Source organism: Hyperolius riggenbachi, chromosome 6 (genome assembly GCF_040937935.1).
Source record: "Hyperolius riggenbachi isolate aHypRig1 chromosome 6, aHypRig1.pri, whole genome shotgun sequence".
Classification (NCBI taxonomy): Eukaryota; Metazoa; Chordata; class Amphibia; order Anura; family Hyperoliidae; genus Hyperolius; species Hyperolius riggenbachi.
The window spans coordinates 44,991,264-45,010,523 of record NC_090651.1 but is presented as its reverse complement, the minus strand read 5'-3'; the positions used below and the strand labels follow the sequence as shown (position 1 = coordinate 45,010,523).

The following is a 19,260-nucleotide window of genomic DNA, read 5'->3' as shown; positions in this document are numbered from 1 at the left end:
GTGTAGTATGTACTGGTAATATGGGATGAAGTTGGTAGAGTAAATACAAATATACTCACAAACAGGGTTACCTCAAAGGCAACCACTGTAATAGCAGATGGGGAGATTAGACCTGACCCCATTAAGAAGCCACTCTCCGTAGATCAGGAAGAAAGGGGATGACACCCCTCCACCAAGGGTGGACTTAGAACAATGTAACAGCGATACAGAGGCGCCAGAAGAATAAAAATGTCTAAAAAGTTTAAAATTTGTGGAAGGCAGGGGTGGGCTTACCTCCACCAAATAAACACAAGATATGCCAACAAAGTTTAGCAGAACAAATTTATTTACATACTCTGGGGAAAATGCAACACGTTTCGCAGGTATGACCCGCTTCATCAGGTAATAGGTAGGAGTAGGTACAGTGCAGGTCTGTAGCTGGGCCAGAGGTGCTTGGCCATCTCTGAATATGTTATCTTAGAGATTAACAGTTTGGACTGGAGCTGCACTTTATTACAGGTGGGATTTTGCCTGTTTTGGCTTTGCAGAGACCGATTCACGCTCTTTCTTCTTTTATAGTGGTGAGTGGTAGGGAACTGTCTCATTAAGCCATTTAGGCTCATTTTCTCTGCAGGGCTCTGGCTGGAGCTCCATAAGTGTCAATAATGGATCTGGTTTGTCACTTTTAATCTTTTAATTGCATCGCCTCGCTGTGCGTTCCCTGGCATGCCAAGCGCTTGTTTGTTCAAGCTGCATGCAGCATCCCGCTGAATATTCTCAGAGTCACGGGGAAAAGCCAGCTGTTTTTCTTTCCTCGCAGAAAGCTCTGCCGCATCTGAAAAACAAAGGAACCTCTTCCAGACCGTCCAGATATCCCGTCCGCTTCCCATGTAAGTGTTCTATGTCCAGCTGTCGTCTCAAAGCTGAAATCCAGGGACCAAATATATTACAGCCAAAGAGGGGACCTGAAGTGAGAGGTATACGGAGGCGGCCATCTTCTTTGCCTTATAAACAATCCTAGTTACCTGGCTGTCATGCTGAGCATTCACCTTTAGTTGTTTTTGAGTCACACACCTGCAACATGCATGTAACCAGAGGAGTCAGACAAAGCATCTGATCTGCATGCTCATTCTGGGCCAGTGGCTGCAAGGGAACCTAAACTGAGAAGGATGTGGCTTTTTCTTTTTAAAATAATACCAGTTGCCTGACTCTCCTGCTGGTCCTGTGTCTCTAATACTTTCATTCATCCACAGCCCCTGAACAAGCATGCAGATCAGGTGCTCTGACTGAAGTCAGACTGGATTCGCTGCATGCTTGTTTCAGGTGTGTAATTTAGCCACTACTGCAGCCAAAGAGATCAGCAGGACTGCCAGGCAACTGGTATTGTTTAAAAGGAAAAATCTATATCCCTCTCAGTTCAGGTTCCCTTTAAAGGGAATTTCCGAGCTGCATAAAAAAGGACATCTACTGACCCGGGGCTTCCTCCAGCCCCTGGCAGCCGCTATGTCCCTCGCCGCAGCTCCGATCTCCGCTGCTGGCAGGCGCAGTAGAGGTCGACCTGGTGAGGTCGGCTTCTGCACCGGAGCGGACCGGGAGCCAGCGGCTGGGAACGGAGCGGCTGCCAGGGGCTGGAGGAAGCCCCGGGTAAGTAAATGTCCTTTTTTATGCAGCTCGGACATTCCCTTTAAAGGGAACCTGAACTGAGAGGGATATGGATTTTTTCCTTTTAAGCAATACCAGTAGTGTAGTGAAAATAATTAATAAAATGGCTTTTTTTTTTTTTTTTTTTTTTTAAACAATATTTATTCATTTAGTCAGTGTTTGCCCATTGTAAAATGTTTCCTCTCCCTGATTTACATTCTGGAATTTATCACTGGTGGTGACATCTTTGTCACGTGATCTGTACGGAATGTTCATCACTGTAAGCTGGCCACTAACGGTCCAATTTCTAGCGAAAAATCGTTTGAGCGATCAGAAATTCTGATCGGACGAAACATCGTTCACTACACCATCAACTAACCAATCATTGCTTCCTATCTATCATGACCACCAAGAAAATCCAAATTTTCGTTCGACGAAAATTCATTCGGGCGACATTTTTCTCACTGGTTCATAATCGATTGTGTCCCATATTGGAGATTATTTACAACCAATCCGATCAGAATTTCTGATCGCTCGAAAGATTTTTCGCTATAAATTGGACCGTTAGTGGCCAGCTCTATGCACAGAATAGTGATTTGAATAGTGGTAATCATTAACAAACTGTTCCCCAGCCCCTTCTTGCATCTCTAATACTGTGGATGACCTTCGCAGGTTTTGTTGCGCTGTATCAAGTGTTACCTATACAGTGCTTGGTGGGGCCCAATGTAAAACTTGCACCGGGGCCCATAGCTCTATAGCTACGCCACTGATTCTGTCCTGTGCAAGAGGTCAGGTCCACTTTAAGTGTCCCTCTTTCTCATCTTCAATAGTTGGGTGGTAATATGAATGAAGCTGTGACATGGGACATGGGGGATATAAATGTGTGTTGGGGGATATAAGATTAGCCTATAAGTTTTACTGATATGACAATTCTGCTGATGGCCCTACTACAGCTAAGCAGAAGGCATCTTAACCGTTTGAAACGAGTTTGGTCTTTTTCCCCCGCTGCGTGCTTCTTCCATCATTTAGCATCTCTCTAAATATTCAAAGCCAATCTGAGCACATTACCTGCCTCATTTATCCTGCGCTGTAAATGGAATGCTTCTCATTTGGACGCCAGCGCAGCTCTAAACTCCACTGGCAGAGCAGGCAGGACTGTAAAGACACGAGATGAGGCCTTTCTGTATTCATTAGACCGCAGAACACCGCAAATCTCATAGAAACGGCACGATCTGCGTGAGAGAGGGCTGAATCAGTGTCATTGACGCGTGGCGGAGATTATGTGTGTGTGTGTGTGTGTGTGTGTGGGGGGGGGGGCACTTTATGCTGCAGCGAGAAAATATGCAAACGCCGATACATTTCTGGAATTCTTCCGGATCCTCTTCAGCGGTGGCATCTGCTGGCGGCGCACAGTCCCACCAGCTTGGCACGGGGAGCGGAGCAGACAGCTTGGAGAGTGTTTATGAGAATGCGCGGGGCACACAGAGAGGTCGCATAGAGATGTTTTGTCGTCAGAGCCTGAACCGCTGCCAAACGCAAGTCCTGTCCAGCTCTCGGCATTTACCGCTGGAACGCTTGCCTCTCTGTTAATTGGGTTCATTATTCATTTTTACATTTTCAAAATCTCTCAAATAATCTAGGAACGTTGGCATAAAAGGGGAGCAGTGTGAAGCATTAAAAGATATGTGAAACCATAAATATGAGAAATCAGCCCCAAATTAATGATGTAATCCGCCTGGACAGATCTGAGCCCCCCTCATGTGTATGGGCTTCCTGTGCACAGACAAGAAGAGGAATGGAAGTGCAATACAGTAAAGTCCCAGTCATCCAGGACCTTAACTAACCAGCAGTCTTAACCATTAACCAACCAGCACAAATCGCCGTCAGTACTCACAGTGGTGAAGGTCAACTTCTAATGCTGTTTGTGGGCTCCGCTGTGCTTATAGACTGAGTTCCACGACTCCCCCAAGGCTGATGTACTTTCAGTTACTGTATGTTAATATTTAATACAGTGTTCACGGTATGTACAGTATATAGACTGGGAAGAGTCGGTTCTAGCTACAATAGACCCTTAGAGTGAAAGTAACTTGGGGAGCCCCCCTGATGCCCCATTTGCAAACAAATCACCCCCAGGGCCCCTGAGCCATTTGCCAGGCCCGATCCAATCACCCCGCCCCCATCACACAATATCATTAGGTATCCACCATCATATGTCCTCTAAAAAGCATTTCTAGGGTTCCCATTAATTACCTCCCCCTTTTCCTATACAGAGTGTACGCACCGCATCCCCGCTCTCATGGGTCACCATAGCTGGAGGGGAGGGTTGGTCATCTTGAGGGGCCCCTATAGGCCCTGGGGCAATTGCCCCCTTTGCCTCTATGGAAGTGCCAACCCTGAGAGTGGGGTATCGTACTGTATTAGCAAGGCCTATTTTTAATATAGAGACTGTCAAACAACCAGAGTTGCTGGACAGTCACACAACCAAGCACACTTACCCGGCATCAGCCAATCCCCATCGGTGTTGACTAACGGAGAATCCACTGTAATTAGATGCAGGATGTACAGCAGTCGGGAGTGTAGGCTGGTCTTATAGCTCTGAAAAGCGTTGAGGTATGATGCACCTCCCCCACACATTGCACCGCCCAAAAACGAGTGCGCCGGCAGGGTCACATGCATAGCGCCATAACACCCCCCTCACTTGCCCTTCACCGCCCCTTACCCAGTGACGTACTCCTTGCTGGACAGGAAGTACGTCACTGGGATTCCCGGCTTCCTTGTTATATTTGCCCCACACCACCACCGCCAATGAATTTAAAATTTCTGCGTTGCACATTGAGTTGCATTCCGCCGATAAATCGCCGTGGAAGTCGCACGTTAACGTACTGTTGACTTATCGGTGGGTTTACGGCGAATTGGATACTTCCGCCACGACGCAGATAGTTTACTGGGCCCCATACACTTTCTTTGCTGCTGCATTACCCTACGTACAGAAACTGTAACACAACGCAAAAAAAAAGTATATTCATGTAAAAGGGGCTGTAGGGAACAGGGAGAGGAATGGGGAAAGCACATAGCAGTGTTCAGGTGAAGGAATAATACCACACAATACAAGTCCTTACAAGAGGAGGGGCTCAGCCTGCTGTCTGCTGGACACTCCTATATCAACAGTAAATATTGGATTAAAAAAAAGATGGGCACAAGTCACATGACTGGCATTCTGGGATAAAAAAAACAAACAAACAAATACTTTAGCTTTCTCAAAATTGGGTAATATAAAGTAGCAGTATTTACCCTGTGTGTATATGTTGCTTTGGGGGAGGGGAGTAAATATGCAGTTAATCTTAGAAAGTGTACATACAAGTAAGTATTTAAATGTTACCTGTTTCCAATGGGTCCTTTAAACTTTGGATCAAACTTTCTTGGTTCACCTTCAATAAAGAAACGAGAATATTGTTAATGGAGTGATTTCAACGATTGGTGTCACCCAGCATTGAGGCCCATCGAACCATCTACATTTGCTTTAAAGAGACCCCAAGGTGGGCTAAAAAGAAAAAAAAAAAAAAAAAAGGGCTACCTGATCTGCAGGGCTGAGTGGATCAGGTAGCCACAAAAAACGCTGCTCCTGTGGGCCGCAATAGCCCACCTTCACTTGCATGACTCCTGGGTCACAACGCTGCGCTGAGAGACTGTGTGTCTCTCATAGCGTGCAGGGAGGCGGGAGAGCGGCAGGAGGTGCGGCCAGGGGGAGAGAGCTGCCCAATGGCAGCTCAGGAAACCCTGCAGGAACACCCCTGGCGGGAGGTTTAAACAGGGAATCGCTCTCCCTGCGTTTACCTCTGAGTTAGCGACAAATCTTGTCGCTAATCTCGGGGGCCTATAGCACGACGGTGGGGGGGCAGAGAGCGAAGGTTGGGGACACAGAGCCATGTCATTAGGCAGAGAACAAGGCTCTGTGTTCCATCTGCCCCCCAAAGATACACCTCAGGTTCTCTTTAGCACAACAATTTGTTTTATTTCACAGCAATGATTGATTAAACATACACTTTCCTACATCTGCTGGAAGCGCGTAACAAAATAATAGTTAAAGTGAACCTAAACCGAGTAAAATTATTTTAAACCAAACACGTGATATACCATGAATATTACATACTTACCTCACCATCAGTTCCTCTCAGAAGCTCACCATTTTCTTCTAACGACGATTCCTTCCAGTTCTGACAAGATTTTGTCAGAACTGAAATATATCAGTTGCTGTCATAACTGTGTTTTTACAGTTTAACAGTGTGCTGACCAGGAAGCTGTCATGGGGTAATGGGCAGTTTCAAACTGGAGAACTCCATTGATCACAGTGGACAAATAGGATGCAGGAGAGGAGAAAGAGATCGATAAGTAGACTACACAGGAGGTAAGTATGCCGTGTATATTTATGTTGATTCTTAATTTTCAGTTCAGGTTTGCTTTGCGTTAACAGCATTGGTCTGAGTCAAAAAGCCATGAAGGAACCAGGGGTAATCCCAAACACAAGTAATCAATCAGTCACGTTTCTAGCTGTGTTTGCGGCAGTATATCTACGCCTTGAAGACTGTTCCGTTCCAGGGATGAGATATTCGTCTGCTGATTGTAACATGCGGCTCGCGGATGCAGCTGCCCGCGACCTTCCCTCTGTGGTGGTGGACTAGTACACAGTTCCCATTCACCGATCTAAGTGCCTGTGATCAATGACCGCGGCATCAATGACATACAACCAAACTAAAACCACACACACACTGGGGGACAATTATCAAGAGTGTCTGAGACAAAATATTGGTAGGTTTTTAGAAACCTATGCAGAACTGTCTCAGGCATATTTAGACATCACTAAACAGTGCAGTTTCTATCTTAAAGTGAACCAGAGACGAAGCACCCTTGTGTATTTTACCATAGAAATCAGTGGGAACATTAGAGAAAACATTTACCATGCTCTCTGTTCCATCCTCACTGCTAAAAGTGTCTGTTATCTAGCTGAGATAAGAATCCCGGACTGAGCATTGATTCTGGCTTTGCTATAATGACTCAGCTATAATGATTCCTGAGCAAAGCCAGCAGGGGGCAGGCTTGGACTTGAAGACAGCAAAGAACACAGTCTCAGCTATAATTATTCTGTAGCAAAGCCAGACCGACTGCTTAGTCGGGATTCTTATCTTAGAGGTGATAACAGGCAAATTAAACAGAGAACAATGTAACAAAGAGCAGATTAGGTGTTTACTGTCATGTTCCCACTGATTTATAAGGTAAAATACATGAGGTTGCTTCATCTCTGGTTCTCGTTAAACTGTTCTTAAATAGGAGCAGTTAGGAAGGCTTCTCAGGGAGTGCAGTGTGCTGAAGTAACCAATACATCTGCTGTATTGCATCAATGCCCAGCACTGGAAGGGTTAAGCACAGAACAGCTTCACAGGAATCAGCAAGGGGGAGGAGCACTTCACAAATCATGTCTAGCCTTCACTGCTGCACAATCTGTAGAAGTGATAATAAGCACTTCCTAATCTTCGGCAGTTAAGAATTGGATTTGCACTTAAAGAGAAACTCCGACCAAGAATTGAACTTTATTCCAATCAGTAGCGGATCCCCCCTTTTACATGAGAAATCTATTCCTTTTCACAAACAGACCATCAGGGGGCTCTGTATGACTGATATTGTGGAGAAACCCCTCCCACAAGAAGCTCTGAGTACCGAGGTACTGTGTACAGTACTGTTCACACAGTACACAGGATTATCCTGGTGGGGGGGGGGGGGCATCTAGTGGCCAAATAGTAAAATTCCACCCTACATACATTTTTTTGAATAAAAATACATTAATTCCTTATTAATATTAGCCCCTTACTTCCCCTACTGTCTCATAGTTACCCCAAAAAAACATTTGTATATAAAAAAAAAAGACATTTAAAAAATAGTTACCATACTGACTGTTTTTTTTATACGTATGTCATGAGGGTATATTACTGTTGTTTTTCCACACATGGGGCCATATGCAATTAACTTTTTCACCTGAGTTTTCTCCAGTTTTTTCCTAGGAGAAAAAGTAGGTGAAAAAGTACTACCAAAATTATTTTGAGTATTTTCTTGCTTTCTGGTGGCTTAAAAGGCATTTTATTTACAAATTTAAAAATATCACCTAGGAGAAAACTCAGGAGAAATAGTTAATTAAATATGGGCCATGGGCTTTTAATTAGAGATGGATGCAAAACGGAAAAAATACACCTTTATTTCCAAATAAAATATTGTCGCCATACATTGTACTAGGGATATTTTAAATGCTGTAATAACCGTGACAAATGGGCAAATATAATTTGTGGGTTTTATCCACAGTAGCACGTTTTATTTTAAAACTATAATGGCCCGTACACTGAGAAATAATTAATTTGTTTCTTATTATTTCCCTTAAAATGCATTTAGAATAAAATATTTCTTAGCAAAACATACCACCCCAAAAAATCCGAAATTGGTGGCAAAAAAACAAGCTATAGAGTTTGTTGTGATAAGTAGTTATTGGCGAATAAATAGGAGGCGTGCTGAAAGGTGAAATTTGCTCTGGTCTATAAGGGGAAAACCCTCTCAGTGGTGAATAAATACATTAAAAACATTGGTAATTACAAAACATTAATTGTGAACATGGCTAAACAGTGGATTGAGGCCTGTATACTAATACCACCCCTAGTAGCATTGAACGGGGTTGACCTCAATTCACACTGCTAAATAGCGAAATTACACCACACACAAAAAAACTCTAAATGTTTCACCCCCTTAAAATTGGGGGCTTTGTCAGAGGTACATTAAAGTGCTCGTGCGAGAGTGCCTAGTGCTAAAGTGCAATTATCTATCTAAGCAAACATCACATCATATCACAAATTGATCGTCTTTTGGCTAAAGTAGCAACCAGGTTGCTGTTCAATAGCCACAGGGCCAGAACAAAGGAAGGAAGCAGCTGCTAGATGAACGGCATTTCAGCATTATGATACAGTATTACACATATACACCTTTGCAGACATTTAATATCAGTTCAAGCCAGTTAAGCCTTAATGAGAACTTTATGGAGAGACTGCAGTGGCCTCCCTAATGGAGTGACAGCCGTGACCTTCCACCAGCATCAGTGCCGGGCTTAGGTGGGGGTGGCTGCTGCTCCTTCATCATAAGGACATAAATCATAAGTTATATTTGCTCTGCACAGAGTTTGTCTGAAGTTGTTATCACAATGGGAGGTGGTAATGAAATTCTTTTCTTACTGGTAATCACAGTCTTTTTTTGTAACAGCTAAGAAGGAAAGCGCGGTCAGAGCCATCGTAATGGGCCTCTAGAGTAATCTCTGCTTTATAAGAATTTTAAGTGCTTTCTACTTGTAGAAGTCTATCCTAAGACCTGAAAATACCCTGTGCTTTATAAAACTGGAAACCGTCTCTCCAGTGAATTCTCAAATGACCAATGGCAAGACATTAATCACATGACCTCTGCCGAATTCGCTGAAAGAGGAATAGCGGGGCTAGGCACTGATCACATGACCTCTGCCAAACTCGTCGATACAGGGAATAGCGGGGCAAGGCACTGATCACATGACCTCTGCCAAACTCGCCGATACAAGGAATAGAGGGGCAAGGCACTAATCACATGACTTCTGCCGAACTCGCTGACAAAGGGAATAGCGGGGCAAGGCACTAATCACATGACCTCTGCCAAACTCACCGATAGAGGGAATAGAGGGCGAGGCACTGATCACATGACCTCTGCCAAACTCACCGATAGAGGGAATAGAAGGCGAGGCACTGATCACATGACCTCTGCCAAACTCACCGATAGAGGGAATAGAGGGCGAGGCACTGATCACATGACCTCTGCCAAACGTACTCATACAGGGAATAGAGGGGCAAGGCACTAATCACATGACCTCTGCCAAACTCACCGATAGAGGGCGAGGCACTGATCACATGACCTCTGCCAAACTCGCTGGTAGAGGGAATAGAGGGGCTAGTAACCAATCGCGTGCATGAAAAAGGGGCACCAGGAAAAAAAGAGCACGGGTTTCGTTGATAAAAATCCTGTTAATATCCATTTCATTAATAAAAATACTGTATTGTTAATATCCTCCGATATTCTTTGTTTTTAAAATGTAGATGGTGTATATTATCGTAACAAAATTGTTAACGATAATAAAGCAGTAGAAAAATTTACAGATATTTTAAGATAGGTTAACCCAACCCTACTCTCACACAGAACCCTCCACTATCGATGCTTAACTCTAACACCCCTGGGTGGTTTCTAACCCTAAGGCTACTTTCCCACCAGGACGTTGCGTTTTAGGGGACGTTATGGTCGCATAACGTGCCCCTAACGCAACGCCTGGTGGTGTTGGATGTGGACGTCACACTGAGCCGCGTTGTGCAGCTCACTCTGGCGTCCGTGATGCGTACTCTTGGACGCATGCGGCATCACGTGGTCCCGTCAGCCAGTCGCCGCACAGAGTGGCCGCTCCAAGAGGTAAACACTGCACGTCACACCGAGGAGGAGGAGGGGAGACTAACGTGCGCCTGTAACGTCTAACTGTGAAAGCAGCCTAAGACCTCCCTTTGAGAGTGCCGAACCTTCCCGTGGTGCCTAACCCGAAGACCTCCCCTGGTATTGCCTAACCCTAACTACCCCCCAAAACACACAGACAAACATATGCCTGATGCCTAACCCTAACCGTTCCCCTGCACAAACATTCTTACAAATGAAAAATTGGTACATACAAATGATAAAACATTTGATAACATAAATTTCCTGCTACCAGCCATCTGCCAAAAAAACAAAAAATCTTCAGAAAGCTTCCCAAATCTGTCTGTGATTGTACAGCAATAGTTGTCCAAAAAGGATCCGCACCATCTTCTTAAAAGATAATCTTTATTAGAAAACATTACTTTCCCTGAAATTAAGACATCCCCTTAAAGTAAGCCCTAGTAGGAATTTCGAACATGCTTGAAATATAAGCCCTACCCTGAAAGCAAGCCCTAGTGGCAGTAAGGGGAGAAAGTATGGCAACTTGTATTATTACTGGAGTCGATGGTCTCGCAGGCAAGACCATGGCTCCATCTTTGGGCCAATCATTGCACTAGCTGCTTATCAGCGAGTGCAGCGATTGGCCCAATAACAGAGTCATGGTCCCATCTGCGAGAATATTGGCTTCAGTAGAAACGCTGCAAGGTTGCCACATTTCTTCATTATAGGCTGAAGATCAGGGACATAACGGCATGGCGCTGGGGGAAAGAAGAGGATGCAGGGGCATCAGAAGACACAGGGGGCCAGTGCAGCATGCAGCTGGGGGTAAAAGGAGGACATCGGAGGACACAGGGGACACCAGGATGACATAGGGTTACATGGGACACAGGAGTTTAGAGGATAGAAGAGGACACAGGTACAGAGGGGGAAACCAGGAGGACACAGGTACAAGGGGGACACAGGGCACACAAGAGGTGGATCCAGCAGAGGAGGAGGTGGAACAATGGGGAAGGCAGGAGGACATACAGCACAGGAACTTGTTTGTTCATAGAAATATAAAACAGAGTACTGTATATTTTCTTGTCACTTAAAGATAATCTGTAAGAAAAAAAACACCCCATGGGGGATACTTACCTCAGGAGGGGTAGGTCTCTGGATCCCAATGAGGCTTCCTCTGTCCTCCTCTGTCCCGGGGATCCAGCACTGAAAGCCCCCGAAACCTCAGCTGACAAGGATGTCAGCTGTATTTACCTTCCCCGGCTGCAGCGCAGGTGCAGTAGCGGCTTTCGGATCGGGCTCAGCCGCAAAATAGCCGAGTCCAATCAGGTCCGCTCTACTGCACAGGCGCAAGTCACCTGTGCAGTAGAGTGGACCCAATTGGTCTCGGCTATTTCCGCCTGAGCCTGATCAGAAATCCGCTACCGCGTCAGATTGCGATAGGTAATTATTTACCTCCCGGGGATTGGGGGCATCCAGCGCAGGATAGCAGGGAAAGAAGAGGACAGGGGAGCCTTGTTAGGACCCAGAGGTTTCCCCCTCCCGAAGTAAGTAGCCCTCTGCGTTATTTTCTTACAGGTTTTCTGTAACTCTTCCTCAAAGGGACTCACAATCTAATCCCTACCATAGTCAAACTGTATGTCTCTGTATGTGTCATGTAGTCTAGGGCCAATTTAAAGAGAATCTGAAGTGATAATAAACTTATTATATAATAAATTGTATGTAACAACAGAAGTGTATGCCTACCAACAGAGACATGTTTTTAGCGCAGTTTAGCATCTGTTTTGAATACAAGGTGTGTATTTGCCTCTAGGGGACTCTGCACGCCTCTGTCGGTAGTCATCTTAGATGCGGCCTGGTTTTAAAGTGCTGCCAATACTTAACTTTTGTCTATATAAAAACGTATAAACCGTTTTTTTGCCAGCTGCCCCTAGGTTCACAGTATGTTTATCTGGTAAGTAGAGGTTAGGGTCCCTTCTATGAAGGATGACCTCATCGCAGTGGAAGGGTCCAGTACGGAATAATCTGCATCCAAACCGTTTTGGAAGCTAACATCCACCATTATGTTAATTTTGTTGCATCTGGGTGTAGCTAGAGGAAAGCAGCACCTGCAATCACAGGGGCGGGGGTTTAGGGGGTTGGCATAGAACTATTTTGGGGCCCCAACTACTAACCTTCCCTTTCTCCGATACAGGAAACTATACCTAAAGGGAGCCTAAACTGAGAAGGATATGGATTTTTCCTTTTAAAATAATACCAGTTGCCTGACTCTCCTGCTGATCTTGTGTCTCAAATACTTTCAGCCACAGGCCCTCAACAAGCATGCAGATCAGGTGCTGTGACTGAAGTCAGACTGGATTAGCCACCCGCTTGTTTCAGGTGTGATTCAGCCACTACTGCAGCCAAAGAGATCAGCAGGACTGCCAGGCAAGTGGTATTGTTTAAAAGGAAACATCCATATCCCTCTCAGTTTAGGTTTCCTTTCAGGTGTTTTTGTAGTTACACGTTATGGGTGAGAAGATCACGATGGCCACCAGGGCCGGATTTACCATAAGACACTGTAGGCACGTGCCTACAGGCGCCTGAGGATGGAAAGGCGGCTCACTCCCCTCCCCAACTGACTGCCTCCTTCCCTATGCAGAGTCCCAAGAGGAGTGTAAATGAGAGGTTATTCACTCAGCTCTAGGGATTCCACTAACCACATCTCTCTTCAGCTAGGGGCACCTCTAGCTACTTAATACTGAGGTTCCTCTACCTACCTAATACTTAGAGGCAGCTCTAGCTACTTAATATTGAGGGTACTTTTAATTACCTAATACAAAGGAACACCTGTAGCTATGACAGACAAGGGACGTAAGGGAGAAGTGGCAGCTGGGCCAGTCAACACACTTGCGGTGCAGTTCAGCGGAGGTGTGTAGGTTAATGGAGGGCGAAGCAGGGGCGCCTCTAGGCATAGGCAGTGCAGGCCATTGCCTGGAGTGCCATTGGTCCTGGGGGGCGTCATGTTGCTGGATTAAGGCCCACCCCCACATTAAGCCCCCAGACTAAGCCCCGCCCCATGGGTGTTCTATTACTTGCTTCTGCTGCATCCACTTAGCGTAAGTTGCAGGCAGCTGCTACCTCTGTGCCTCCCTCTGCCCCCCTTTGTGCCTCCTTCTGTCCCCCTTTGTGCCTCCTTCTGTCCCCCTTTGTGCCTCCTTCTGTCCCCTGTTCCTCTTTGTGTCTCCTTCTGTTCCCCTGTGCCTCCTTATGTCACCTTTGCCTTTATTTGTCCCCCTGTGCTACCTCTGCCCCCCTGTTCCTCCTTCAGTCCCACTCTGCCTCCTTCTGTCCTCCTGTGCCTCCTTCTGTCTCCATGTACCCCCTCTGTCCCCTGCGCCTTCCTCTGTCCCTTTTTCTCGCCTGGAGTGACAAAATAGCTAGAGGTGCCCCTGAGGCGTAGTCTAAGGTGCCAGCACACCTGTGCCTATAGGCTCCTGTAATGTAAATCCGGGTCTGATGGCCACACTTGTTTTATGACTCTTGTAAGTTGGGCCCCAAGGCCGCAGCGTGAAGGACACCATGAGGATGCAAGGGAAAAAGCATTAACATGGGGGGGTGAGGGGTATTGAAATGTAGTTAGGCCAATGCCTGGAATGATCAACAGCAAAAGTTTAAAACAACAGTACTTGAGTGTCGGTGTGGGCCGTATAACTGCTGACTGCAGGAATCACAGTACCATGCCAGCGAGTTATACCTGTTCTCCATGCCTCACTATTCCAGCCAGCCCAGCACTGTGTAGCCACTGCATGCCTAACTTATTAACCAGGGGACTTTGGACCTCGTTGTGTGGGAAAAGCCTTTATCAACTCTCTTGGCCAACCCAGATCTCAGCAGCTGATGTCCAGGAAGCCTTTGTTTACAGTACGAAACTTCAGGCACAGAATAACTGAAGTGACATAAATCACACACAGCGATAGGACACCTGCTATGGTGCAAGATTACTGTGGCTGAAAGTACCGTACTCAAACATGAACATGCTTTAGTAAAAAAAGTATTCGCATTTACTGTCTACACTAATAGGTTTGGCATGAACAGTGGCCAATGGTATAACATCAGTAATTTTATATTACATTTATACTATTATACTATTTAAATCATAACACTCACGTCAAACTCATTCCTAATCCTTCCTCTCACACTAACCCTTCTACTCCCACCAGAGCCGGGACAAGGTCCTCCAGCACCCAAGGCTGAGACACCAAAGTGCGCCCCTCCATCCCTGCCACCCCAGCCGTCACACACTGATTGCTATTAGACTAAGAGGGCCACAGGGCACACAACCTCCCCATCACCTTAATATCTAGTTATCTGGCTTGCAGTCACTGCCATGTATCCCCTTTTCTTATTTCTTTCTGCTTCAAACACAATTAGGAATGACAGCTGAATGAATTCTGCGCCCCCTCCTACACTGCGCCCTGAGGCTGGAGCCTCTCCAGCCTATACCTCGGCCCGGCCCTGACTCCCACTACACCTAACACTAACTCTCCTTCTCCTGCTACACCTAACACTAACCCTTCTACTACTCTGCACCTAACACTATCCCACTTACTATCACTACACCTAACACTATCCCTCTTACTATCACTACACCTAACACTAACCCTCCTACTCCAACTATACCTAAAACTATCCTACTACCGCTACACCTAACACTAACTCTTTTACTTCCGCTACACCTAACACTAACCATCCTACTCTGGCTACACCTAACACTAACCCTTCTACTACTCTGCACCTAACACTATCCCACTTACTGTCACTACACCTAACACTAAACCTCCTACTCCAACTTTACCTAACACTATCCTACTACCGCTACACTTAACACTAACTCTTTTACTCCCGCTACACCTAACACTAACCCTCCTACTACCACTTCACCTAACACTAACCCTCCTACTCCAGCTACACATAACACTAATCCTCCTACTTCCGCTACGCATAACACTAACCCTCCTTCTCCTGCTAGACCTAACATTAACTCTTTGACTCCCGTAACACCTAACACTAACCCTCCTACTCCGGCTACACCTAACACTAACCCTCCTTCTACCGCTACACCTAAAACTAATCCTCCTACTACCACTACACCTAACACTAACCCTCCTACTACCACTACACCTAACACTAATCCTCCTACTCCTGCTACACCTAACACTAACTCTCCTACTACCTCTACACCTAACACTAACCCTCCTACTCCTGCTACACCAAACACTAACCCTCCTACTCCCGCTACACCTAACACTAATCTTCCTACTCCGGCTACATCTAACACTAACCCTCCTACTCCCGCTACACCTAACACTAACCCTCCTACTCCCGCTACATCTAACACTAACACTCCAATCCCGCTACACCTAACACTAACCCTCCTACTACCACCTCACCTAACACTAACCCTCCTACTCCCACTACACCTAAAACTAATCCTCCTACTACCACTACACCTAACACTAACCCTCCTACTACCGCTACACCTAACACTAATCCTCCTACTCCGGCTATACCTAACACTAACCCTCCTACTCCCGCTACACCTAACACTAACCCTCCTAATACCGCTACATTTAACACTGACCCTCCTACTCCCGCTACACCTAACACTAACCCTCCTACTACAGCTACATCTAACACTAACCCTCCTACTACAGCTACATCTAACACTAACCCTCCTACTACAGCTACAACTAACACTAACCCTCCTACTCCCGCTACACCTAACACTAACCCTCCTACTACCGCTACACCTAACACTATCCTACTACCGCCTACACCTAACACTAACCCTCCTACTACGGCTACACCTAAAGCTAACTACTACTTCACCTAACACTAGCCTACCTACACCAGCTACACCTAACACTAACACTCTTACTCCCACTACACCTAACCCTCCTACAACCACTTTACCTAACACTAACCCTCCTACTCTGGCTACAACTAACACTAACCCTCCTACTATCGCTACACCTTACACTAACCCTCCTACTACCGCTACATTTAACACTGACCCTCCTACTCCCGCTTCACCTAACACTAACCCTCCTACTCCTGCTACATTTAACACTAACTTTTTTACTACCGCTACACCTAACACTATCCCTCCTACTACCACTACACCTAACACTATCCTACTACCGCTACACCTAACACTAACTTTTTTACTCCCGCTTCACCTAACACTAACCCTCCTACTCCCGCTACACTAAACACTAACCCTCATACTACCACTACACCTAACACTAACCCTCCTACTACCACTTCACCTAACACTAGCCTACCTACACCAGCTACACCTAACACTCCTACTCCCACTACACCTAACACTAACTCTCCTACTCCCGCTACACCTAACACTAACCCTCCTACTACCGCTACACCTAACACTATCTCTCCTACTCTGGCTACACCTAACAGTAACCCTCCTACTCTGGCTACACCTAACACTAACCCTCCTACGTCCGCTACACCTAACACTAACCCTCCTACTACGGCTACACCTAAAGCTAACCCTCCTACTACTACTTCACCTATTCACCTAACACTAGCCTACCTACACCAGCTACACCTAACACTAACACTCTTACTCCCACTACACCTAACCCTCCTACAACCACTTTACCTAACACTAACCCTCCTACTCTGGCTACACCTAACACTAACACTCCTCATACCGCTGCACCTAACACTAACCCTCCTACTCCCGCTACACCTAACACTAACCTTCCTACTCCCGCTACACCTAACACTAACCTTCCTACTCCCGCTACACCTAACACTAACCCTCCTACTCCCGCTACACCTAACCGTAACCCTCCTACTACCACTACACCTAACACTAACCACCTTACTCCCGCTACACCCTACTCTAACCCTCCTACCATTACACCTAACATTAACCTCACTGCTGTTACATCTACTCCTGCTGTAAAGGTGGAAAGGTGAGGAGGAAGGAAAGCAGGGCAGTGGCTATACAGGTAAGCTAACTCTCTAAGCCCCCCCCCCCCCCCCCCCCACGTGAAGCTGTGCTCGTTCCCAACCTGCTGTATTATTCTGCAGCCTGGCCACGATTGCCAGGGCTAGATTTACCATAAGGCACTGTAGGCACAAGCCTACAGGCGCCTGATGATGGAAAAGCGGCTCACTCCCCTCCTGGTGCTTCCCTCCTGCCTTACCTATGCAGAGTCCTGATGAGAGTGTAAATGAGAGATTACTCACCCAGCTCCCAGCGTTCCACTGACGAGATCTCCCTTCAGTCGGGGGCACCTCTAGCTGCCTAATACTTTGAGGCAACTCTAGCTTCTTGCTGTAATACTAAGGGGCACCACTAGCTACCTTTGACGGGCAAGGGAAGTAAGGGAGAAGTGACAGCTGGGATAGCCAGCACACTTGCTGTGCGGTTTAGTGGGGGTTTGTAGGTTCATGTAGAGCAAAGTCTAGGGTGCCAGGACATCTGTGGCTATAGGCTCCTGTGATGTACATACGGGTCTGACGATCGCACCACAAATGCTGCAAATCGGACGCAATGAAAGCCTATGGGAATGAACAGTGACCGTTCCCACAAGGCTTGCCGCTGTACCCGCCTGTTCCGTGGGGATTCAGTGCCGCCATACCTGCTCATCTGAGACCATGAAGAGCAGGGCTACCTGATGGTTTGCAAAAGAACCAATGGGAATCCTCCGGCAACAGAGACAATTCTCATTGGGTCATGTGGACCAATCAGAATCATGCCTGTTCCTAGGTAGGATTCCCCCCCTTTTTTTTTCTACAAACTGGATTTCTATAGGATCCAGAGCCTTCCCTCTAAACAGCTGAGTACCCAACTCATTCTATTTTAGATGTACCGTACTCTATTTTACTAAACTACAGTCCTAATCCTGGGAATATGCTTTTGGATATGCTGCAAAATGCATGATTTATTGCAGTGATAATATTATGATGCCCGTTTAATTTAAACACACTTAAATATTTTTAGCTGTTGAGTTTTCCTATAACGTTGGCTGGGAGTTTTTTCCGAGTGTTCACACCCCTCTAAGTAATCGTTTTGTGTATTATCTTTGATCTTCTCTCCAGCCACATTCACACAGCGTCTCCTTGTTCTAAAATACTATTTATATTGGAAAATGCTACTTTGGTAGTAAATAGGAATGTCTGGCTGAAAATGACAGGTTGAATTTTCAGTGCTTGCAAATAACTTTCCATAAAGTGAGATGAAACTCCATATTAACTAAAAAAAATAAATCAAAAATAAAATACCCCAATAAGTAATTACCGGCCCCCACCCCACTCCCAGTATTATTCCCCTCTGAATAGGGAAACCTTTGTAATCAACCCTTTCCACCACAGAGAGAAGGTGAAGGTTAAAGGACAACTGTAGTGAGAAGAATATGGAGGCTGCCATATTTATTTCCTTTTACTAGTTGCCTGGCAGTCCTGCTCTATCTGTCTGCAGTAGTGTCTGAATCACACCAGAAACAAGCATGCAACTAATCTTTTCAGATCTGACAATAATGTCAATAACACCTGATCTGCTGCATGCTTGTTCGGGGTCTATGGCTAAAAGTATTACAGGCAGAGGATCAGCAGGACAGCCGGGAAACTGGTATTGCTTAAAGAGGAGCTGTTAGGTATAGGGTCTCAGAGAAAATAAACACATATATCAGTAGCTAAAGATTGGCTGTACTTACATTACATATGCATTTCACTGTCCACGTTTGTACTTCACAGCTCATGGCAGGTTCCATGTTTTTCTGTCTTCTATGAAGCCAAATGTGTCGTCATGTCCTGCCTGCTTCCTGATCACAGAAAAGCTCGTACTGAATAACACAGTGTGCAGTGAATATTAATGAGCCATGTGGCTAGGAACAATAGCTGACTCCTGCAGTGTACTCTGCCCGGAGATTTATCAGTGCTACGTGCTGGACTGATTACAAGCTGCTGTAACGTCTCATTAGCAGCCGAGGGGAGGGCCCCAGAATGCTTTGCAGTATAGTATGCGGCTTGCGTCCTGCTTGGGTCTACCAGCTTTGCTGATAAGCACACATCAAAGGTAAGAGAGATTTTTATCTTCAGTAATGCCTTTTTGGCTTCCTT

The 19,260-nt window shown here is 45.9% G+C and overlaps 1 protein-coding gene across 3 annotated transcripts in view; it reads right to left on the bottom strand.

Moving 5' to 3' along the window:
- The window catches only part of SLC44A5 (solute carrier family 44 member 5), a 247,105-nt gene that overhangs the window by 121,462 nt on the left and 106,383 nt on the right, over positions 1-19,260 (bottom strand). For all 3 annotated transcript variants that reach the window (XM_068239204.1, XM_068239205.1, XM_068239203.1), the window contains exon 2: positions 5,000-5,048. In XM_068239204.1, the coding sequence (XP_068095305.1) occupies positions 5,000-5,048 (49 nt within the window). The remainder of the gene's footprint in view (positions 1-4,999; positions 5,049-19,260) is intronic.